Source organism: Tursiops truncatus, chromosome 1, assembly GCF_011762595.2.
Source record: "Tursiops truncatus isolate mTurTru1 chromosome 1, mTurTru1.mat.Y, whole genome shotgun sequence".
In the NCBI taxonomy this organism is placed as follows: Eukaryota; Metazoa; Chordata; class Mammalia; order Artiodactyla; family Delphinidae; genus Tursiops; species Tursiops truncatus.
In genome coordinates this window covers 161,636,034-161,660,105 of record NC_047034.1, presented here as the reverse complement: position 1 = coordinate 161,660,105, position 24,072 = coordinate 161,636,034, and the positions used below count along the sequence as shown (strand labels likewise).

The 24,072-nt window shown below is 47.6% G+C and overlaps 1 protein-coding gene across 12 annotated transcripts in view; it reads left to right on the top strand.

Annotated features, from left to right (window-relative positions):
* Positions 1-24,072, top strand: part of RCC1 (regulator of chromosome condensation 1) — a 31,471-nt gene that overhangs the window by 5,313 nt on the left and 2,086 nt on the right. For 3 of the 12 annotated variants that reach the window (XM_019938303.3, XM_073793320.1, XM_033839549.2), the window contains 9 exons: positions 18,357-18,438; positions 18,990-19,097; positions 19,910-20,097; positions 20,279-20,458; positions 21,284-21,380; positions 21,495-21,617; positions 22,123-22,278; positions 22,524-22,643; positions 22,990-23,142. In XM_019938303.3, the coding sequence (XP_019793862.2) occupies positions 18,357-18,438; positions 18,990-19,097; positions 19,910-20,097; positions 20,279-20,458; positions 21,284-21,380; positions 21,495-21,617; positions 22,123-22,278; positions 22,524-22,643; positions 22,990-23,142 (1,207 nt within the window). Of the gene's footprint in view, positions 1-6,106; positions 6,223-6,501; positions 6,888-13,325; positions 13,484-18,356; positions 18,439-18,989; positions 19,098-19,909; positions 20,098-20,278; positions 20,459-21,283; positions 21,381-21,494; positions 21,618-22,122; positions 22,279-22,523; positions 22,644-22,989; positions 23,143-24,072 lie in introns of those variants that run through there. The other 9 variants (XM_019938309.3, XM_019938307.3, XM_019938305.3 and 6 more) reach the window with 9 other exon arrangements.

Below are 24,072 nucleotides of genomic sequence, written 5' to 3'. Positions count from 1 at the left end.
TTTGTGCCCATTTTGCAGAGGAGACTGAAGTTGGAGTTGAGGAACTTGCACGAGTTATATAGCCAGTAAGTGGCAGAACGTGCATCTGAGCAAGGCAATTGACTGCAGAGCCTGTGCTCAACCCACATCATACCATGCCTTGAGAAAATTAGCTATTTACACTTTGTATTCAGCTAATTAGTACCCACTACACCATAAAAACTCGGTTTCAGTTGTAACAAATTATAAACCTACTATGTGCCTATGTCTGCTTGGCTCTGGATAATACTAAGACATGAGTGCAGTTTCTTGGGGAGCGGGAGCCCTTCCTGGCTGTTGCTTCTGTCTTTCACCATTTTCTGTCTTTATGCATGTCTTTCCCTCTGATGGATGGGATCTTAGTTCCCCAACCAACCAGGAATCAAATCTGGGCCCCTGCAGTGGAGTCTTAACCACTAGACAGCCAGGGAAGTCACAGAACCTGTGTCTTTATGATGGTATCTGACATTTGATGAGGATTTACTATGTGCTAGGCATTCTTTAATCCTTACAACAGCCCTATGCAGGGCAGGGACATTTTTTATATCCATGTTATAGAAAAGGAAGACAATCAAGGTTAGATTATTTGCCCAAGGTCACACATCTTTAGATGAAGGTCTGTACCTTTAGAGCCTGAACTCAGCCACCATTCTCACCTCCCCTTCCCTAAGCACCCATAATGGCTTCTCTCAGAGGTAAGGTGGGCACCTTGAGCATTCCATCATGGTAACGTTATTAGCATTCTGATGTGCTTATTTTTTAGTTGATGTCCATCTAACCTACTAGTTGAGTTATCCTTAAAGAATGGAACCATATATGTATGCTCAGGACCTAGTACTGGCCTGGCACATAGCAAATGCTGGTTGATGACTTTATTATTCTTCTGTGTTCTATTTCATTGATTTCTGTTTTGATCTTTATTATGTTCTTTTGTTTATTTGGGGTTTAGTTTGCTCTTTTTTTCCTAGTTCCCTAAGGCAGAAGCTGATTAATTTGAGACATTTTCTTCATTTCTAGTTTAGGCATTTAGTGCTATTAGTTTCTCCCAAATACTCCTCTAACAATATTCCACAAGTAAAAAACAAAACAAACAAACAAAAATATTCCAGAAGTTCTGCTATGTTATGTTTTCATTTTAATTCAGTTCAAAATACTTTGAAATTACCTTTTGATTTCTTCTTTGACCTGTGGACTATGTAAAAGTGTGTTTTTATTGTTTTTATATTTATTTATTTAGGCCACGCCAGGCGACTTGCAGGATCTTAGTTCCCCGACCAGGTATTGAACCCAGGCCACAGCAGTGAAAGTGCTGAGTCCTAACCAGTGGACTGCCAGGGAATTCCCAAAAGTGTGTTTTTAAATATTTGGGAGTTTTCCAAAGATCTTTCTGTTATTTGTTTCTACTTTCATTCCATTGTGGCCTAAGTATATGTTTAGTTTGTATGATTGAATCATCTTAAATTTAACAAGACTTTTTCTATAACCTAGTATAGCCTATCTTGGGAAATGTTTCATGTGCACTTAAAAGGCACGAGTATGGGGCTTCCCTGGTGGCGCAGTGGTTGAGAGTCCGCCTGCCGATGCTGGGGACACGGGTTCATGCCCCGGTCTGGGAGGATCCCACATGCCATGGAGCGGCTGGGCCCGTGAGCCATGGCCCCTGGGCCTGCGCGTCCGGAGCCTGTGCTCCGCAACGGGAGAGGCCACGGCAGTGAGAGGCCCGCGTACCGCAAAAAAAAAAAAAAAAAAAAGGCATGAGTATGTTACTGTTGTCCGAAAAAATCAAGGTGGAGTGTGAAGAATGGTTAAGTGTTCCATAAATGTCAATCAGTTCAAATTGATTGAAAGTGTTGTTCAAGTCTATTCGATCCTTGCTGGTTTTCTTCCTACCTGTCCTATCAGTAATATTGAGAGTGGGTAATTGAAATCTCCAGCTATAGTTGTCGATTTGTCTGTTTCTTCTAGAAGTTCTATCAGTTTTTACTTCACGTATTTTTTTTTTTTTTTTTTTTTTTTTTTTTTTTTGCGGTACGCGGGCCTCTCACTGTTGTGGCTTCTCCCGTTGCGGAGCACAGGCTCAGCGGCCATGGCTCACGGGCCCAGCCGCTCCGCGGCATGTGGGATTTTCCCGGACCAGGGTACGAACCCGTGTCCCCTACATCGGCAGGCGGACTCTCAACCACTGCGCCACCAGGGAAGCCCTACTTCACGTATTTTGAAGCTCTGTTATTCGTTGCATATACTGAGGATTGTGCATTTTGATTGACTCCTTTACCATTGTGAAATTACCTTCTTTATTTCAATAATACTCTTTGCTCTGAAATCTACTTTGCTATTAATATAGCTGCTCCAGCTTTCTTTTGACTAGTGTTACCAGAGTATGTCTTTTTCTGTCTTTTTACTTTTAATCTATTTTTTCTATCTTTTTACTTTTAATCTTGAACAACATGGGAGTGCTACTGAAAATCCCCTATAACTTCACAGTTGGCCCTCCGTATCTGTGATTCTGCAACCATGGATTTAACCAACCTTAGATCGTGTAGGACTGTAGTACATAGTACGTATTTATTGAAAAAAATCTGAGTATAAGTGGACCTGCATAGTTCAAACCTGAGTTGTTCAAGGGTCAACTGTATTTATGTTTAACGTGTATATCTTGTAGGCAGTGTGTGGTTGGATCTTCCTTTTTCTATTTATTATGACAATCTCTGCCTTTCATTTGGAGCGTTCAGACCACATTTATTTTACTTTTTTTAAAGCTTTTTTTGGTGTGTTTATTTATTTGGCTACATCGGGTCTTAGCTGTGGCATGTGGGATCTTTAGCTGCAGCGTGCAAACTCTTAGTTGCGGCACGCATGTGGGTCTATTTCCCTATCTGGGGATCGAGCCCGGGCCCCCTACATTGGAAGTGTGGAGTCTTAGCCACTGGACCACCAGGGGAGTCCCAAGACCACATTTATTTTTAATCACAGATCTGTAGGTTTATAGTTTATAGGTTTATAGTTTGAACATTTTTTAGCCATTATTTCTTCATGTATTTTATGTCCCCAGTTCCTCCTTATTTTCAGGGTCTCCAATTACCTGTAGAGTAGGCTACTTATTAAAGTTATTCCATAGTTCACTAATACTATTTTCACTTAAAAATTTTTTTTCTATGTTTCATTTTGGATAGTTTCTTTTGCTGTGCATCAAGTTCACTAATCATTGCTTTTCCAGTATCTAATCTATTGTTAATGCTATCCAGTGTATTTATAATCTTAGATATTGTCGAGAGAGAAACTCACTTTGGGTCTTTTTATATCTTCCATGTCTCCACTTAGCTTTTGGACATATGCCATACAGTTTTTTTTTTTTTTAATGTAAGTCTTTTTTTTTTAATGTTTTTAGTTCTTTTATTTATTTATTTATTTTTGGCTGCGTTGGGTCTTCGTTGCTGTGCACAGGCTTTCTCTAGTTGCGGCCAGCGGGGGCTACTCTTCGTTGCAGTGCGCGGGATTCTCATTGCAGTGGCTTCTCTTTTTGCGGAGCACGGGCTCTAGGCTCCCAGGCTTCAGTAGTTGTGGCATGTGGGCTCAGTAGTTGTGGCTCATGGGCTTAGTTGCTCTGCGGCATGTGGGATCTTCCCGGACCAGGGATCGAACCCACGTTCCCTGCATTGGCAGGCGGATTCTTAACCACTGCACCACCAGGAAAGCCCTGCCACACAGTAATAATAACTTTTAATATCGTTTACTTCTAGTTCTATCATCTGTGTCATTTCTGGGTTGGATTCAATTGATTGTTCTCCTTACTATGGTTTGTGTTCAATAAATAAAATACAACAATAATAGAGTGTGAAAAAAATGAATATTTGCATTCAAAGAAGGAAAAGATAATTAGGGCTTAGGAAGGCTTCATGGAGATGGCAACTGAATTGATCCTTAAAATATACATATCAAGAATTCAGCTAGGCAGGAGAGAAGGCACCTGGTAAGAGAGGTGAGAAAGGTAAGAAAGGAGGAATGAGCATGGGCATGCTCAGAGTTCAGTGCAGACGCCAAAGGGGAAATAGGAAACCAACAGCTTGGGGCATTTGCCACCTGGTGCTCCTAGCACAGCACTGAAGAAATATCTGAGTCTTTAAAGATTTTTAAGCAGGGCAAAGTCTCACAGCCATGATTTAGGGAGATTAACCTTGGGATCTTGGTGGAATGAAATGAAGGGGGAAAGGATGAGGGGTGGGAGCAGAGGCCAGGTGGGTGGTGCTTTAGACCAGAGGGGCAGAAATAAAAGATGGAGAGGAGAGGGAAGAATCAGAAAAGATGTGAAAGTTTGAATCTGTACTTCTCGGAGAACCTTAACCTTGGCTTGAAGGATGAAGGGGGTGGTGGTGGGGGGGGGGTCTAGATCCAAGGAAAATGAGTTTTATTTGGAATATTGAGTCTTCTGGGTAGAGCCGTAGGACTAAAACTTAGGGTAGAGGTCAGAACCAGACCAGGTGGGCTGCCCTCTCAGTTAAAAGGCGATGGCTCGGCCCTAAAGAAGATTTCTGATCTCCTTCTACCACTTGTATGATGACCCCAGAGAAAACTTGCTTAACCTCTTTGAACCTCATTTTTTTTCATTTTCCAACTGTCAAGGGTTTTGTGAGGAACCAATGAAGTAATGGACGGATGTGTTTCTGTAGTTGAAGTAAGAGGTTTTACAAAATACGTGATGATAGTTATTTTTATAATTACATCAAGCCATGTGAATGAGTAAGATCTTGGAGGAAGACAGCAGAGACAGATCAGAGATCCCAGGGTTAAAACTTGGAGGAATTTCACAGTGTAACATCCAAAAGAGGAGTCCCTGATGGAGGCAGAAGTAAACTTGAGGAGGTGAGAAACCTTAAAGATGGGGAGTGCTTTGGGGTGGGCTCTGTGTAGAAGAAACTCAGTTGGTAAACACTCATCAAAAGTGTCTATCTAGGGCTTCCCTGGTGGCGCAGTGGTTGAGAGTCCGCCTGCCGATGCAGGGGACACGGGTTCGTGCCGCGGTCCGGGGAGATCCCACATGCCGCGGAGCGGCCGGAGCCTGTGCTCTGCAACGGGAGAGGCCACAACAGTGAGAGGCCCGCGTACCGCAAAAAAAAAAAAAAAAAAAAAAGTGTCTATCTAGAGTTCAGGTATGATAGAATGACCTTCAGAGTCAGAATCAACATGAAATGGAGAAAATATCCTTCTGCAGAGGTCACGCCTTTGACCTGGGAAACCCCCAGACACAATCAAAAGCCCTGAAAGGTCACCACAGGGAACTTGAAATCCTGAAGAACTGTTTGTATCCTGTCCTGAAGAAGGAGTGGAGTGTGTTAACAAGACAGGGTAGTCGGCTTGGCGCCTGTTTTCCATCACTAGCTCCCAACCTCAGTTCACACCCTCATCTTTTTTGTCTGGCCTCCCTCCCCCACCCTTGGTTTCCCCTTCCCCCAAGTCCATTCTCTGCATTCTCCATTTTGTTCTAAAACAAAACTCTGCTTCTGTCACTCACGTGCTTAAATCCGTTCCATAGTTCCCCATTTCCCCAGGGAAGAGGCTGCCTCCTTAGACAATACCCTGAATCCATGGTCTGTCTCTCCCTCTCCAGTTCCTCCGCATGGCACCCTCTGCCCCAGTCAGACCTTGGCAGTTTCCCACAACCACCACAGGCTCCCATCGCTCCCTGTCAGTGCACGGGATGCTTCTCCTAGGATGCCCGGCCGTTTTAGGCTTAACCTGGAAAGCCTTTGTTAAGCCCCGGCTGAGCCAGATAACCTTGTGCGTACCGTTGTCACACCCTGAGTAGTTGCTGATAGTCCTATTTCTCATCTTTCTCTGATGGAGAGCCTCTTGAGAGCAGGGAGGATCCGAATCTCTTTTGTCCGTACAGTCCCTTCCACACTAGATTCTCCCAAACAAACCTTGATTTCAAGTAGTCTTTCTGGTTGTCAGTCCTCTTGTCCCAATTTGGGGTCTTCAAAATACACACCCACTGTACCCTTGCCAGGGCGGAGAGAGCCTGGTTAGGAGCGCCTTAGCCAGAGCGCGCCACTCGCACTTCCCGGGGCGGCCGCCAGGGGCCGCCGGGCTCTTTGTTTTCTTTTCTGGCCCGGGGTCGGGGCCGGAGGCCTGTAGAGCGCATGCTCTGGGGCAGTTCGCGGCCGGGCCGGGGAGCGGAGGAGTTCCTTGTGGCCGACCTGCAGCGAGGTAGGTCGCGCCCGTCACGCGCGGAGGGTCGGGGCGGAGGGCGGCGCGCGGGCACCGGCGGTCGGCGGCGGGTCGGGCCCGTTGCTTGCGCGCGCCCGTGTCGCGCGGCGCCGGCGCCACGTGAAGCCGAGTGGCTGAGAGGTGCGGGCGCGCGAGTCTCCGGCCCCGCGGGGCCCCCCGGAGCCTGCCGGGCCCCGCCTCGCCCGAGCGAGGGCCGCGCGGCCCCTCTGCAGCCGCGCCTCGCACGCCTGGCCCGCGCCGCCCGCGGGGGCGGGAGATTCAAACGGCCCTAGCGCGGCCGGCCAGGTTGCGCGCGGCCGCGGTGACCTCCCGCCAGCGGTGCGCCGACCAGCGCGCCTCCCGGGCCGAGGCGGCAGCTCCGGCGGGGCCGCGTTTCCGGAGCGGGAAAGTGATTAAGTCTAGCACTGGTTTGGAGAATGCGGTTTGCAGAGTGGGGCGGAACCCTGTCCGGCGAGGGTCTGCTTTTAGGAGGGTAGGCTGCTGAGGGTCTACGCGGAGAGCGAAATCTCAGCGTCAACAGGCACCGTCACGATGACTGTTGACCGGTTGGAGAGGTGTGCCGGGAACTCCGCACCAACTCGTCTGTCAACAGATTATTTACTGGCTGTCCACTCCGTGCCGCGTGTGCAAGGCTGGGGAACATGGTGAGAGGGCCCCGTGTGGCCTTGGCGGAGCTCGCGGTCTCCCTGGGGAGGCCCATGTGGGGCCACACTTACGATCCAGGGCGATCCCTGAAGTGTGCCCGTGGATCCGGGGCGCTGCTGGCGGATATTAACAGAGGTGCGCCAACCAAGTGTGACTTGGGTGCCCCAGCAGAAGCTGAGTGTACGGAGTGTGGAGGGGAACTCGGAGGTTCACCCAAGGCTGCGCAGGAGGGTTAGGTATGGCTTTCCAGCCGAGGTTACTCTTGGCCCGGGTTTTGAAGGAACAATGGAGTTATCCAGGCAGACTGAGGATGGGCGGGGTTAGGGTGATCCTGGCAGGGAACACAGCACATGCAAAAGCATGAAGGTGTAGTTGAGTGTTATCATCAGGGGTACCACGGTGTTTGGTTGGAGCACAGGGTACAAGGAGGGGAAGAGCAAGATATTCCTGCAGGGGCTGGGTCTCAAAAGGTCTGGAGTGCAAGACCAAGGAGCACTGGGTGGGGTGGAGAAGGCAGCGATGGTTTCACCCAAAAAGGGCATCAGAATGGAGTCTGGAAAGATGAACTAGGAGTTCTACATGCTCCTGTTGGCGAAAACATCCCAAGAGCAGGAATAGTGTTCAGCTTGGCAACTTCCTAGTTGGGTACCCTTGGGCCACCCACCCAATCCCCATGGGCCTTGTTTCCCTTACCTGTAAGGTGAAGATAAGAGGCTTGTGGTGAGGATTACTAATACCCTATTATTTCCATAAAGCTGTGGTTGTAACATCTGGTGGAAGATGTGGCCCCTTTCCCCTGGGAAAAATGAACGCACTTAAGCCGAGGCTCAGCTCCCTATGTAAGGGGGATCCTCCAGTAAGGAGTTCCTGGGTGAAGTCTACCAGCTCTGTGCCTGACATGAGGCAGGAGCTCAGCAAATGTTTGTTGACAGATGAGCCTCTCTCCTCCCTTCCCTCCTGGGGACTTTCTTTTTTTTTTTTGAATTTTATTTTATTTATTTTGTTATACAGCAGGGTCTTATTCTGTATTTTATACATATTAGTGTATACATGTCAATCCCAACCTCCCAATTCATCCCCCCACCACCACTCCGCCCACCACTTTCCCCCCTTGGTGTCCATAGTTTGTTCTCTACATCTGTGTCTCTATATCTGCCCTGCAAACCGGTTCATCTGTACCATTTTTCTAGGTTCCACATATATGCGTTAATATCTGATACTTGTTTTTCTCTTTGTGACTTACTGCATTCTGTATGACAGTCTCTAGATCCATCCACGTGTCTGCAAATGACCCAATTTCCTTCCTTTTTATGGCTGAGTAATATTCCATAGCGTATATGTACCACATCTTTATCCATTCATCTGTCGATGGGAATTTAGGTTGCTTCCATGACCTGGCTATTGTAAATAGTGCTGCAGTGAACATTGGGGTGCATGTGTCTTTTTGAATTATGGTTTTCTCAGGGTATATGCCCAGTAGTGGGATTGCTGGGTCATATGGTAATTCTATGTTTAGTTTTTTAAGGAACCTCCATACCTTTCTCCATAGTGGCGGTATCAATTTACATTCCCACCAACAGTGCAAGAGGGTTCCCTTTTCTCCACACCGTCTCCAGCATTTGTTGTTTGTAGATTTTCTGATGATACCCATTCTAACTGGTGTGAGGTGATACCTCATTGTAGTTTTGATTTGCATTTCTCTAATGATTAGTGATGTTGAGCAGCTTTTCATGTGCTTCTTGGCCATCTGTATGTCTTCTTTGGAGAAATGTCTATTTAGGTCTTCTGCCCATTTTCTGATTCGGCTGTTTGTTTTTTTAACATTGAGCTGCATGAGCTGTTTATATATTTTGGAGATTAATCCTTTGTCCATTGATTCGTTTGCAAATATTTTCTCCCATTCTGAGGGTTGTCTTTTCGTCTTGTTTGTAGTTTGCTTTGCAAAAGCTTTTAAATTTCATTAGGTCCCATTTGTTTATTTTTGGTTTTATTTCCGTAACTCTAGGAGGTGGATCAAAAAAGATCTTGCTGTGATTTATGTCAAAGAGTGTTCTTCCTATGTTTTCCTCTAAGAGTTTTATAATGTCCAGTCTTATGTTTAGGTCTCTAGTCCATTTTTTTTTTTTTTTTTTTTTTGCGATACCCGGGCCTCTCACTGTTGTGGCCTCTCCCGTTGCGGAGCACAGGCTCCGGACGCACAGGCTCAGCGGCCATGGCTCACAAGTGCAGCCGCTCCGCAGCATGTGGGATCTTCCCGGACCGGGGCATGAACCCGTGTCCCCTGCCTCGGCAGGTGGACTGTCAACCACTGTGCCACCAGGGAAGCCCTCTAATCCATTTTGAGCTTATTTTTGTGTATGGTGTTAGGGAGTGTTCTAGTTTCATTCTTTTACATGTAGCTGTGCAGTTTTCCCAGCACCACTTATTGAAGAGATTGTCTTTTCTCCATTGTATATCCTTGCCTCCTTTGTCATAGATTAGTTGATCATAGGTGTGTGGGTTAATCTCTGGGCTTTCTATCCTGTTCCGTTGATCTATATTTCTGTTTTTGTGCCAGTACCATATTGTCTTGATTACTGTAGCTTTGTAGTATAGTCTGAAGTCAGGGAGTCTGATTCCTCCAGCTCCGTTTTTTTCCCTCAAGACTGCTTGGGCTATTTGGGGTCTTTGTGTCTCCATACAAATTTTAAGATTTTTTGTTCTAGTTCTGTAAAAAATGCCACTGGTAATTTGATAGGGATTGCATTGAATCTGTAGATTGCTCTGGGTAGTATAGTCATTTTCACAATATTGATTCTTCCAATCCAAGAACATGGTATATCTTTCCATCTGTTTGTATCATCTTTGATTTCTTTCATCAGTGTCTTATAGTTTTCTGAGTACAGGTCTTTCACCTCCTTAGGTAGGTTTATTCCTAGGTATTTTATTCTTTTTGTTGCAATGGTGAATGGGATTGTTTCCTTAATTTCTCTTTTTGATCTTTTGTTGTGAGTATATAGGAATGCAAGAGATTTCTGTGCATTAATTTTGTATCCTGCAACTTTACAAATTCATTGATTAGTAGTTTTCTGGTGGCATCTTTAGGATTCTCTATGTATAATATCATGTCATCTGCAAACAGTGACAGTTTGACTTCTTCTTTTCCAATTTGTATTCCTTTTATTTCTTTTTCTTCTCTGATTGCCGTGGCTGGGACTTCCAAAACTATGCTGAATAATAGTGGTGAGAGTGGACATCCTTGTCTTGTTCCTGATCTTAGAGGAAGTGCTTTCAGTTTTTCACCATTGAGAATGATGTTTGCTGTGGGTTTGTCGTATATGGCCTTTATTATGTTGAGGTAGGTTTCCCCTATGCCCACTTTCTGGAGAGTTTTTATCATAAATGGGAGTTGAATTTTGTCAGACGGTTTTTTTGCATCTACTGAGATGATTATATGGTTTTTCTTGTTCAATTTGTTAATATGGTGTATCACATTGATTGATTTGTGTATATTGAAGAATCCTTGCATCCCTGGGATAAATCCCACTTGATCATGGTGTATGATCCTTTTAATGTGTTGTTGGATTCTGTTTGCTAGTATTTTGCTGAGGATTTTTGCGTCTATACTCATCAGTGATATTGGTCTGTAATTTTCTTTTTTTGTAGTATCTTTGTCTGGTTTTGGTATCAGGGTGATGGCGGCCTCATAGAATGAGTTTGGGAGTGTTCCTTCCTCTGCAATTTTTTGGAAGAGTTTGAGAAGGATGAGTGTTAGCTCTTCTCTAAATGTTTGATAGAATTCAGCTGTGAAGCCATCTGGTCCTGGACTTTTGTTTGTTGGAAGATTTTTAATCACAGTTTCAATTTCATTACTTGTGATTGGTCTGTTCATATTTTCTGTTTCTTCCTGGTTCAGTCTTGGAAAGTTATACCTTTCTAAGAATTTGTCCATTTCTTCCAGGTTGTCCATTCTATTGGCATAGAGTTGCTTGTAGTAGTCTCTTAGGATGCTTTGTATTTCTGCGGTGTCTGTTGTAACTTCTCCTTTTTCATTTCTAATTTTATTGACTTGAGTCCTCTCCCTGTTTTTCTTGATGAATCTGGCTAAAGGTTTATCAATTTTGTTTATCTTCTCAACGAACCAGCCTTTAGTTTTATTCATTTTGCTGTTGTTTTCTTCGTTTCTATTTCATTTATTTCTGCTCTGATCTTTTTTTTTTTTTTTTTTTTTTTTTTTTTTTTTGCGGTACGCGGGCCTCTCACTGTTGTGGCATCTCCCGTTGCGGAGCACAGGCTCCAGACGCGCAGGCTCAGTGGCCATGGCTCACGGGCCTAGCCACTCCACGGCATGTGGGATCTTCCCAGACCGGGGCATGAACCCGTGTCCCCTGCATCGGCAGGCGGACTCTCAACCACTACGCCACCAGGGAAGCCCTCTGCTCTGATCTTTATGATTTCTTTCCTTCTACTAACTTTGGGTTTTGTTTATTCTTCTTTCTCTAGTTCCTTTAGCTGTAAGGTTAGATTGTTCATTTGAGATTTTTCTTGTTTCTTGAGGTAGGCTTGTATTGCTATAAACTTCCCTCTTAGAACTGCTTTTGCTGCATCCCATTGGTTTTGGATCATCGTGTTTTCGTTGTAATTTGTCTCTAGATATTTTTTGATTTCCTCTTTGATTTCTTCAGTGATCTTTTGGTTATTTAGTAACGTATTGTTTAGCCTCCATGTGTTTGTGTTTTTTTCCCTGTAATTAATTTCTAATCTCATAGCATTGTGGTCCAAAAAGATGCTTGATATGATTTCAGTTTTCTTAAATTTACCGAGGCTTGATTTGTGATGCAAGGTGGGATCTATCCTGAAGAATGTTCCATGTGCACTTGAGAAGAAAGTGTAATCTGCTGTTTTTGAATGGAATGTCCTATAAATATCAATTAAATCTATCTGGTCTATGGTGTCATTTAAAGCTTGTGTTTCCTTATTAATTTTGTGTTTGGATGATCTGTCCATTGGTGTGAGGTGTTAAAGTCCCCAACTATTATTGTGTTACTGTCGATTTCCTTTTTTATAGATGTTAGCAGTTGCCTTATGTATTGAGGTGCTCCTCTGTCGGGTGCATATATATTTATAATTGTTATATCTTCTTCTGGGATTGATTCCTTGATCATTATGTAGTGTCCTTCCTTGTCTCTTGTAACATTCTTTATTTTAAAGTCTATTTTATCTGATATGAGTATTGCTGCTCCAGATTTATTTGCTTTCCATTTGCATGGAATATCTTTTTCCATCCCTCCTGGGGACTTTTCTCACAAAGAGATTCTTTAGCCATTGCGTCTGGTGGGCAAGTGTCTGTCTCCTGATGTCGGGGTGGGTGAGGACAGCTGCTGTGGTCAGAGAGGGCTCTGTCTCCCTTTGCAGAGATGAGGTCACAGCAGGTCACTGCAGGAACACCACGGCCCTGGTAGACTGTCTAGTCTGCTGTGCCTTCATTCACCAAATGAGGAAACTGAGGCCCAGAGAGAAGTGGGGAGGGGGGATGCTCTCGTCCTAGTGGTGAGTGGTTGGGAGACCTGGGCTGTCATCCCACCTCTATGTGGCCTGGGGCACCTTCCTCTGAGCCTCTACTTTCTTATCTGTAAAGCCAGGATGATCACACCTCCAAGGGCAGGTGTGAATGTTCTAGGAGAGGCTGGCACACCTTAGGTGCCTATTGGTGGAAGTTGTCTCTGTATCTGACTTACTGGATTGTATCTCACTCTTCTCCCAGACTGTAAACTCCTTGAAGATGGAAGCTGTGTTTGTCTGTTGGGGAGTGCAGGGTAGGGACAAAAGACTACTACTTATTCTTAGCCCAGGTACTCAGTGTCTGGCTAAGAAAATACACCCAGAGCGGTTAGAGAGGGAGTCTGTCAAAGGACTGATGTGTACGGTAGAGGATATGCAGGTGGGTCATGGGTACAGGGCTCCACCTTTTAGAAGGTGCCCTCTCATCTTCCACCCTGCCTCGGCGATTGCTCACAGCAGCACCCTGCAGTGCCTGGAGTCCTCTGTTTGAGAGATGAAGACTGTCAGGCTCAAAGGGAACTCAGGTGTGTTGGACTTGAAAGCCAGTGCTCTCTTCACCACAGCATGGAGTTGTACCCGTCGTCCTTCCATACATCTTTCAGCAGATTTGTCACCTACGTGGCCCACCCTCCCAGGCCCTAGCTGCCTCCGAGCTCCTCTCTGCTCTCGCTATCCTGTCCCCCTCAGCAGGCTGCTGCCCTCTGCTCCTTGCCTTTGGCCAAGCTCATAGAGGATCCTGGGGAGGCCTGTCCAGGCTGCCTTGACCCCTGCCTGGATCACGGCCTGCCTTTAGCCAACCATTCTTGTTTTGTTTTTGTTTTTAATTATCAGGTATACCTGGATTCTATTCCTGGCTCTCCTTTCTGATGGTATGAACTTAAGCAAGTAAATTGACTTCTCTGAGCCTCAGTTCCCTCAACTGTGAAATAGGAGTGACAGTGCCTTCTTCAGCTTGTTGTGAGAAGTTAAAGGTTGTTGGCATGTGGAAAGTAGGCGAGACCAGTGTCCCAGAGAGACTCATTTTAAGGAGCAGATTGATATGGTGGATAGACAGGTAAATTTAAATAATCGTGATCTAAAAGTCTGCCCTAATTTCTCTGTGAGAATGATTCCTTTAGGATTGAGAGAGGGATCAGAGGTGGCTTACCAATGGAGGTGACTTTGAGCAGAACTTCTTCTAGTCGGATAGGGATGGGATGGTACAGAGATGCACGTGGTATGGAGAGAATAGTAGGCAGTCTAAGATTGTGTGAGAAGAGAAGGGACGATGTGACAGATAAGGTAGGAGGCCAGAAGTGTTAGTATTAGACCCTGGGGGTCTTTAGTACCAGGTTAAGAAATGTGGGCAGAGGGCGCCACTGAGGAGTCTGAGCAAGGAAGCAGCTTGTTTCAGGTTTGAGGTTTAAAAAGATCATGAATGGCTTGTAGAGCGGGATGGCGATGGGGGTGGGCAGTAGGGAGATGAGAGACAAGCTTCTGTCTTTTCTGGGGGAGAGAGTATGAGGGAGAGTTCTCAGACAGGCTGAGGGACTGGGGAGTGTGGGGAGGAAGTAGGTAGGGGCACCAGCCCTGGGGTCTGAGTGACTAGGTACTTGGTACGGATCTTGATTTCCTCGTCCAGTCTTGGGTAAGACACTTTACCTTTTTGAGCCTCAGTTTCCTCATCTGTAAAGTGGGATCAGTGTGGTTAGCTTGCAGTGAGATGCCCCAGAATATTAGCCCAAAACACAGGTGGCTAAGGAGATATTGCCTGGGTCTGTTCCAACCCACACTAACACTTTTTTTTTTTTTTGGTTAATGACCCATGACACCAAATACCTCATATAGCCTTTATTTTTCTCCACCCCAGGCCTTGCCCACAGGTCAACCCAACATCAGCAGCAATGTGCTGATATTATTCTGTTCCCTTTTTTCTCACTTCTGGCTGTAAGTACTTTTCCATGCTACTACACAGTCTCCCTCCCCAGCACAGCTAACTGGTACAGGTCATTCTGATGAACTGACGGGAAATATGCCCTTGGCGGGACAGGGCCCTGGACACAGTGAACTGGCTGGCAACCTGGCCAGGGGTACAAGAAACAGTGGATACCTGTTACGTCCCACACTCCTTAACCCATCCAGCTCTGCCTACCTAACATCCCTTCTTGGTCTGCTCCCACGCACTTCACACTTAACAAAAACGCCTGGTGAGGTGGACCTCTCAGTCTCTCCTCTCCTGTTTGTCCCACAGTGTTCTCAGTAACTGGAAGTCGACCATCTACTTATTCACTTAAGCCAAAGCCTGGGGGTCCTTGTGTTTGGCCAAGTTCATGGGGGATCAGGGAGGCTGGGTATTTTAGGATGAAAAAGTCATTCTGGCTTCCTCCCTCACCCTCATTCCCCACATCTAATCCGCCAGCAAAGCAAGCCTGTCTCCTAAATTGATCTGTTTTGTCTACTTTTCTCTCTTGCCTCAGACCAAATCAAGTCGGTGACTTCTCTCATTTGGATGCCTGCAATCTCCTCCTCTTCCAAACCACTGCATTTTCTCTACAGTAGCCAGAACAATCGTTAAGACATTTTTCTTAAAACTCTTCTGTTTTCCCTACTAGGCCTTGTACGATCCGTCGCCTGCTCCCCTTGTGCCATGTGATCCATCGCTGTCCACCTACAGCCCTGCTGGCCTCCCCAGGTTCCTGAGCACATCACATGCTTTTGTCCGGGTCTTCCCCTGCTAGCTTTCTCTTGCTAGTATTTCAAGCCTTAGCCCAAATGTTACCTATCTGACCTATATCTCCTCCCCCGTCCCAGTTTTTCTCGCTTTTTTTTTTTTACTGAGGTAAAATACACATAACATAAAATTGACCATTTTAACCATTTTTAATTGTATATAGTTCAGTGGCATTAAGTACGTTTACAGTGTTGTGCCTTGCCTATCCTTCACACAACACCATCTGTAATAATACTCTGTGTGTGTGTGTGTGTGTGTGTGTGTGTGTGTGTGTGTGTGTCTTTCCCACTAGAATTAAGCTCCATGAGAACAGGGAGAGGGTTAGTTTTCTTTTTCCTTGCTACACCTGGCAGTGGTAATAGGCATTCATGGAATGAATGAGTACATGCTGCCACGTATTGAGTACTTACTGTGTGCTTGGCACTCCAAAGTCCTTTACAAACATTTCATTCAGTCTTTTTTTTTTTTTTTTTTTTTTTGGTTGTGCTGGGTCTTCGTTGCTGGGCGCGGGCTTTCTCTGATCGCGGCAAGCGGGGGTTAGTCTTTGTTGTGGTGTGTGGGCTTTTCATTGCGGTGGCTTCTCTTGTTACGGAGCACGGGCTCTAAGCACACGGGCTTCAGTAGTTGTGGCACGTGGGCTCAGTAGCTGCGGCTTGCAGGCTTTAGAGCACAGGCTCAGTAGTTGTGGCGCACGGGCTTAGTTGCTCCGCGGCATGTGGGATCTTCCCGGACCAGGGATCGAAGCCGTGTCCCCTGCATTGGCAGGCGGATTCTTAATCACTGCACCAGCAGGGAAGTGCTTCATTTAGTCTTGACAACAGCCCTGGAAGTGGTCATTGCCTCCCTTTTTACAGATGAGGGTACAGCTCAGAGAGGTTAAAGCTGCTAGAGAGGGACTTCCCTGGTGGCGCAGTGGTTGAGAATCTGCCTGCCAATGCAGGGGACACAGGTTCGAACCCTGGTCTGGGAAGATCCCACATGCCGCGGAGCAACTAAGCCCGCGTACCACAACTACTGAAGCCCGTGCGCCTAGAGCCCATGCTCTGCAACAAGAGAAGCCACTGCAATGAGAAGCCCGCGCACCGCAACAAAGAGTAGCCCCCGCTCGCCGCAACTAGAGAAAGCCCGCGCGCAGCAACGAAGACCCAACGCAGAAAAAAGTAAATAAATAAAATAAATAAATTTAAAAAAAAAAAAGCTTCCATAGAGGTCAACCATGGTCACAGAAGCAGGGTTGAACAAACCACAGCTCTGGCAGATGAATCCAATTCCCTTTATCCTAAGGAATGTGCATTTCTAATGTGGGAAAAGGGGTTTCAAAGAGGCTACTTGGAGGGGAGGAGTTCAACCCCGGGAGAATAGAAGTTGGGTGAAACACAGAACTGCCTCAACAGAGTCAAAACTGGGCCAGTCACAACCTGTAGAAGCTCAGCCTGCAGAGGCTCAACCTACACAGCCTTGACGGATTGTAGGCCTTTGGCTATTTCGCCATCTTCGGTACTTTGTTCTCTTCCCCCAGGATAGTCAGCAGAAATGGCCTGGAAATTCCAGGCCACTCCCTTTGTGTTCATATACCATGGAATGCGGAGCTGGAGAGGCTGAGGCTCTAGGACCTACTGGAAGAAAGGAAGGGAGGGAGGGAGGAAGAATGGGGTGCTGTTTAGGCCCACAGAGGAGCCTGAGAAGGTCTCTTGGAGTTCTCTTTCCATTTGTAGCCTTGGGTAGAGTCTGCATCCCTTTTCCGTAGAATGGAGGAGAGGTGGGTTAGATTAGATTAGAGCTGTGCCTGAGCAGCACCTGGGACAGACCCTAGGTGTTATAACACCAGCATTGATTTATTGAGCACTTACTATGTTATTACTTTTACAGTATTAGCTCAATTAGTCATAGACATCACAACAGGGTGTGAGTACTATTATTATCCCCGTTTTACTGAGGAGGAAACTGAATCATGAAGAGATTAAATAACTTTGTCCAAGGTCAAACAGCCAGAAAGCAGCTGAGCACATATTCTGGCTCCTCTTAACCACCACTTGCTCTACCACTTTTGCATCTGGGTAGCTGCGAATTGCCCTCATTAGAGTTTGGGAGCCTGAGGCTTAGACAACTGAACTGTCTTTCACAACCTTAAAGACCAGGGCTCAATAAAGATTTATTTCCAAAGCTGCTTATGTGGGGGAGAAAAGGCTTTCGACACAATTTGGGCTGGATTGGAATTGAGATAGCCGCGGAGAAAGTCAGTTCTCAGAGGTCTTGAGGAGACAAGGCAGCAGCAGTTAGTTTAAGGAGTGAAGGGCTCAGGGCTGAGGCTTTCAGCTGCCCGGGATCGTGCTAGGTGCAACAGCCCTTCTTGTCACCCATAGGTGATTTCCTTTCCCCCTTTTGTAACACCGTCTGTTTGTGTGAGTGTGTATACAGTGTTTGTCTCTTGTTGGACTGCTTAGAGGAAAGCCCAGTTCCTCCCAGGAGTGGTGGCATTTTGGATCAAAGGGCGCAGATGGTTTGGTGTGCTTTTATTTAATGAGAACAGCTTTGTGTGTGTGTGGTCTGATTATGGCACTTATGTATAACCAAAGTTACTAGTGGTTATGTTGGGGTTGGGAGGAGTTGTGAGGGATACTTCACTTAATGTTCTTCAATGTTTTAATTTTTTATAATAAAATTTTAAAAATACATGTAATGTTTCTTGTAGCTTCGATAATATAGGTAAACTACAAAGAAAGAAGTAGAAGTTGTCCATAATCCCATTTTCCAGAGGTTACCATTACCAATATTGAATGTATTTCCTTCCACACATTTTTATATGTGTATGCTTTTTCTTTTCCACAAATAGGATGATGGGCTGTTTTTCAATCTGTTTATATTACTTGGCAATGATTCAGTAAATAAATCTCGGAAAGCATCACTTTTAATGGCTTCGTCCTGTTTTATCATCAGTATACCACATATTATCTAGCCAGTCCCCTACTCCTGAGTGTATGGGTTGCTCCATTTTTTGTTGTTTTTTTAATGTTATGAAGAATACAGTAGAGAATATTTGTGGATCCTAATCTTTGGGTGTATTTATTATTTGGTTCTTCTCAGATAAATTCTGAGAAGTGGAATTGCTGGGCATTTCTTCTCACTTTTTTTTTTAGAGTTTTTGATGAATATTGCCTAATTAGAGCAGGAAAATGATTGCCATTTCTGACATGGAGTATTTGCCTGGGTTTTTCAGGACAGGAAGATGCCACCCAAGCGTATAACTAAGAGAAGGTCACCCCCCGAAGATGCCCTCCCCAAAAGCAAGAAGGTGAAGGGTAAGTTGGCCTTGGCCTCTACTTCAGTATGGGTGGCCTCTTGGCACCCCCAGAATCTGGAACTGGGCTCCCTGAGATTTGAAGCTGAGGGGCCTGGAAGTCCAGGAACTCCACCCAGCTGGAGAGTCTCCTGTAGCTCACTGAATCCCACCCTCTGGGAATCTTAAAGGGGCAGAGACTTGCCTAAAAGCACTCAGATACTGGCAAAAAACTAGACCCTAGGGCTTTGCCCCAGGCAGTAATGCATCATGGTTAAGACCATTGACCTCCAGACTGGGTTCAAGTCCTGGCTCTGCCACTTTCTAGCTACATATAGCTTTGAGCAAATCACTAACCTCACTGAGCTTGGACTACTACCCCATTCATAAAATGGGCAACCTCACTGGGCTGTCCTGAGGAAAATGAGATCATGTCCTGGTAGCACTGGAGGGAGGTGGCTGTGGTCTCCTCTCTCCTTAGACCCTGGAGAGAGTCAGGGAGGAGAGAGAGCCACCCCCAATCTGGGAGGGGGGAATATGGACCCACACTCAGACACTGTCTGTCTTTTGCAGACCCTGGTAACCAGGCAGTGAGGGTCGTTGCCTCCCGCCGCGTTCCAGGCGCCCGCTCCTGCCAAGGTGCCTGCGGGCCGAGCCCTCCTGACCAGAAAGCCCGACCAGGTGGCTGCTTGCCCAGCGCACCCACACCCTCTGCGCAGCCGCAGCAGACCTGGCAGCCTGGCCACACCCCCAGGGGGAGGGGCTGGACGCCATTGGCTGTCCGGGGCTACGGGCGGTCGCTGTTGGCCACCAGATGGCCCTGTGCCGCACACTGGTTGGCGTGTTCCTCTCTGCAAAAGCCTGTGCGGGCTCTTAACTCCTACCCCTTCCTTTTCAGCTGCCTGTCCGCTCCCACATAGGAGCGGAGTGCGGGTCAGTGTACCTATGTCCAGGGGTTAAGTCACAGCCTGAGGATGCACTGCAAACTCTACTAATTATTCTGTGACCTTCTCTGAGACTCTGTTCCCTTTTCTGTAAAGTGGGATCCTAAGAATGGAAGGTCTCTAGCATAATGTGAGGGGCTGCAAGGCAGTCTAACACTAGTAAGCAGTCGGTAAAGGGGTAGACGTTATTATGCCCTGATAGTATGGTTCCCGACCAAGAACAACCTATCAGGAAAACTAGCTTGTGTCCCCACTGTTCTTTAGCCCTCTCCACCAAGATTCATTTGCCGATATTGAGTGTCTCGTTTCCATTTCCTTCCACTCACATTAATAATGTGATCAGTTTTTAATCTGCACAAAAACCCTATGAGATAAGTACTTTTGTTATCCTCGTTTCACAGATGAGGAAACTTAGGCTTGGAGAGGTCAGATGGTCTGTGGCAGGGCAGGGGCTTGAACCCAGGTCTGTGTGATCACAGAGCCTGTGCAGTGACCTCTTCTCTCTCCCATCATCCTACACACTCAGGGGCTGTCTCCTTCACCCCTCAGTCTCACATAGGTCCCACAACACAGAACCGGGTTTGGTGCTGACGCTGGGCCAGGGCGACGTGGGCCAGCTGGGGCTGGGCGAGAATGTGATGGAGAGGAAGAAGCCAGCCCTGGTGCCCATTCTAGAGGACATCGTGCAAGCTGAGGCTGGGGGCATGCACACTGTGTGTCTAAGCAAAAGTGGCCAGGTAGGTTGGGCGTGGCACAGGATGGGACAGGGCCTGGGGTTAGTAGGGGGCTTGGGGAAGGAGCTTTGAACCACACGCATTACTCTGTGGAGATGGAGCTGGCTAGACAAGCAGGGATTGGCCTAAACAAGAACGGACGGAGAGGCCAGGCCTTGCACTAATGGGGGCATCCTGGGCACAGGTCTACTCCTTCGGCTGCAATGATGAGGGTGCCCTGGGAAGGGACACATCAGTGGAGGGCTCAGAGATGGTCCCTGGGAAAGTGGAACTGCAAGAGAAGGTGGTACAGGTGTCAGCAGGAGACAGTCACACAGCGGCCCTCACCGAGGATGGCCGTGTCTTCCTTTGGGGCTCCTTCCGGGTAAGACTGGGTCTGGAAGACGTCATGGGGGCTGGTGGGCAGAATTAACTGGTGGGGCCCCAAAGATAACCCATCATGAGACCCCTGTTTTACTTACTGGGGAAATCAAGGCCCTGGGCTGAGCTTGGGCCCAGACCCAGGTTTCTGGCTTCTTCATCCAGGCCTGTCCACACCACTGCTGTTCCCTGGACTCTGATGTTATGATGTGTGCGTCTTGGGAAAGGGGTGGGTCAAGGATGCCTTTGGGCTGAGGCTAAGCCAGGAAGCCTACTAACCCATCTCCCTGCCTTCAACCTCCCCCCCGCCTTCCCAGCCTTCTTCCACACTTCTCAGGGGTTTGGGGGCACATCTCAGAACTTCCAGGACAGGAGAGTGTGGTTTAAAAAGCAGATACAGCGTTAAAATTGTTTTTGGTACTTTAGTATTCAATTTATTTTGAAATGTCAAAAATAAAGGAATCTGATGTTTCCTCATTGGGGCTGGTTTTAAATTTTTTTATTGATAATTTCAAACACATAAAAGTAAGCAGAATACTATATTGAACTCTATCTGCTTGCCCCAACAATTATCAGCTTATGACCAAACTTGTTTCATCTTTACTCCCTTCCGTTCCCCAACTCCTTTGTTATTTTAATGCAATTCACAGACCATGTATGATTTCATTCGTAAGTATTGCACTATGTGGCCTGGCTCCTGCCCACTTCTCCATCTCCATCTGGCACCAGTGCCCTTCACCAGACAGCTCCGTGGCTGACTGCAAAGCTGGATCTGGCTGGTATGAGGCAGGAAGAACTGGCTGAAAACTCTTCCGCCCCTCCCTTCCAGGACAATAATGGTGTGATCGGGCTCTTGGAGCCCATGAAAAAGAGCATGGTGCCTGTGCAGGTGCAGCTGAGTACGCCCGTGGTGAAGGTGGCCTCAGGTGAGTCTGCAGGTACTCACTCTGGGCAGGAGTTGGAGAACCTTTTTGGGGGGCTGGCCCAGCCTTGGCCCTTACAGACAAGCCCTGCATCCCTTGCCTTCCTCTCACCCTCAGGAAACGACCACTTGGTGATGCTGACAGTTGATGGCGACCTCTGTACTTTGGGCTGCGGGGAGCAGGGCCAACTGGGCCGCGTGCCTGAATTATTTGCTAATCGTGGTGGCCGGCAGGGCCTCGGTAGGTGGCTTAGGTCCCTCTGGCGGGGCAAGTTGGCAAGCCACCCCCGGTGAAGGTCAGAGGTAGAAGGGATTCTCTGTGTTCAGGCTTGTATCAGGTGGACGTGCGGTGGTAGTTAAGGACTCAGATTCTAGAGCCAGACTACCCCAGGTTTGAATCGTGGCTCTACCAGCTACTGGCTGTGGGCCCCTGGACATAGTTTCCTCATCTCTAAACCCACCTACCTCTAAACCTACCTCACTGGTTTGTTGTGAAGTTAAATGAGTTTGCATAAAAGACTGTCTGGCACATGGTAAGTTCCAGGTAAATGTTACCCCTGTGGCTGTGAGAGTCTGAGTGAGGCACTTGGACTCTCCTGGCCTCAGTTTCCTCTTCTGTATAATAGGGACAAGAGTCCCTGCCTAGCCTCCCTGCGAGGGCTTTAGCAGTGAAGGAGAAACAGATGGGGCAGAGAGGAGAGGCTGTGTGTGTCTGCCACTGACCCTGGCCTGCTCTCTGCCTGCAGAACGACTCCTGGTCCCCAGGTGTGTGATGCTGAAATCCAGGGGAAGCCGGGGCCATGTCAGATTCCAGGATGCCTTCTGTGGTGCCTACTTCACCTTTGCCATCTCCTCTGAGGGCCATGTATATGGCTTTGGCCTCTCCAACTACCATCAGCTAGGTGAGTCCCAAGCCCATCGTCCAGGGTCTCCCAGAGTGACCTGGGCTCCAGTCCTGCCTCCACCCCTCATTCATTGTGCACCCTTGGTGGGGTCACCTAACCCCTCAGAGCCTCAGTTTTCTCATCTGTAAAATGAGAATATAAATACCCTGGTGTGGGGTGGGGGCCACACTGGGAGGGGAAGAAGAAGGCAGCTCCTTGGACACCCTCACGCCTGACAGCTCTGTCCTGGCCTCTTCCCCCAGGAACCCCAGGCACAGAATCTTGCTTTGTACCTCAGAACCTGACATCCTTCAAGAACTCCACGAAGTCCTGGGTGGGCTTCTCTGGTGGCCAGCACCATACAGTCTGCATGGATTCAGAAGGTAGGGCCTCCTGGTCCATCTCTGGGTTGGAGGTGGAGTGTTCCCTGGGCACAGGCCTGGCCACACACTGGAGATCGCGGTGCTCGGAACCTGGGCCTGCTCCATGGACTGGGCTGGCTGTGGGTCCACGAGGGTCGCCCCCGTCCCCCAGCGTCCTGGTGTTCTTCCACGTGTGAGTTCAATGAGGGCCTGGGGGGGGTTCTCCCAGGCCTCCCCCAAAACTGAAAAGGACACTTCAGACCTCACCACCCTATGAATGGGGGACCAGCTCCCACAGATATAAGTGCTAAATGGCCTACCCGGAGCATGCCCTCTGCTACTCCTCGTCTCTCTGCCTCCTCCACAGGAAGAGCATACAGCCTGGGCCGGGCTGAGTATGGGCGGCTGGGCCTTGGGGAAGGTGCCGAGGAGAAGAGCGTACCCACCCTCATCTCCAGGCTGCCCGCCGTCTCCTCGGTGGCTTGTGGGGCCTCTGTGGGATATGCTGTGACCAAGGATGGTGAGTGGGGCTGCCCACAGTCGGTCTGGTTGGAGTCTGGTGGTCGTGGTTCTTACCGAAGTGCCCAGTAGCCTCTGATGTCCACCATCAGATGGAGCTGAGGTGTGGAGAACACTGTTTGTGGTGATGTTGCTTTTGGCCTGATTGTCAGAAGCTCTGGCTTTGATGACAAAATGGGTAAACACGTTATTTTAATAGAAGTGATTTGTTCTGTAGAGGAGAAAAACAGCAAAGGGAGATATATCACTGAGGCCCAGACAAGCAGTAGGACTTGAACCCATGTCTCCAGACTCCTAACTCAGGCTTCTGTTTACATTTTATACCATGGTGACCCTTTTTATTTACAACCTGGTAGGTGCCGGCTTCCCAGGGGGTTGTACTTAGAATTTTATTAGAGAAAGAGGGGTTAGTAGTTGGGGTCCTGGCAAGTACAGCAGAGGAGGGTGTGGACAAGTGGTCACCAAAGCCTGAGTGGAACAGCCATGGAGGCCTTGAGAAATCCGGCTGGCAGAGGTGCTTGACCTGGGATTATCTGGGAAGAGTTCCTGAGGAAGTGGGGCTTGTACTGCACCGTGAAGGTTCAGTCCTTTATGATAAGCAAAGGAGGGCATCCAGAGCAGTCTCAAAGGCAGGTGGTCCTGGGAATGGAGGTGATATGGGGGTTTGGGAAATGGCCAGTGATTGACGGGCCTTGAATGCCACGCCTAGGAGCAGGCAGAAGTTTTTGGCAGTGTGTAAGGACTGCGGTCTCTGGTTGACAGAGCTCTTCTTTGTCCATCATCTCCTTGCTTCCTCCCATCTTCCCTTAACGCCCGGAGGCTGGGACGTTGCCAGGCTGCCACAGGCCCAGGCCAAAATCCACCCTCGTGTGCCAGGCTTCTCACACTACAGAAAGGTGGGGCTTGGGACCCTGGAGATACAGCTGCCCGT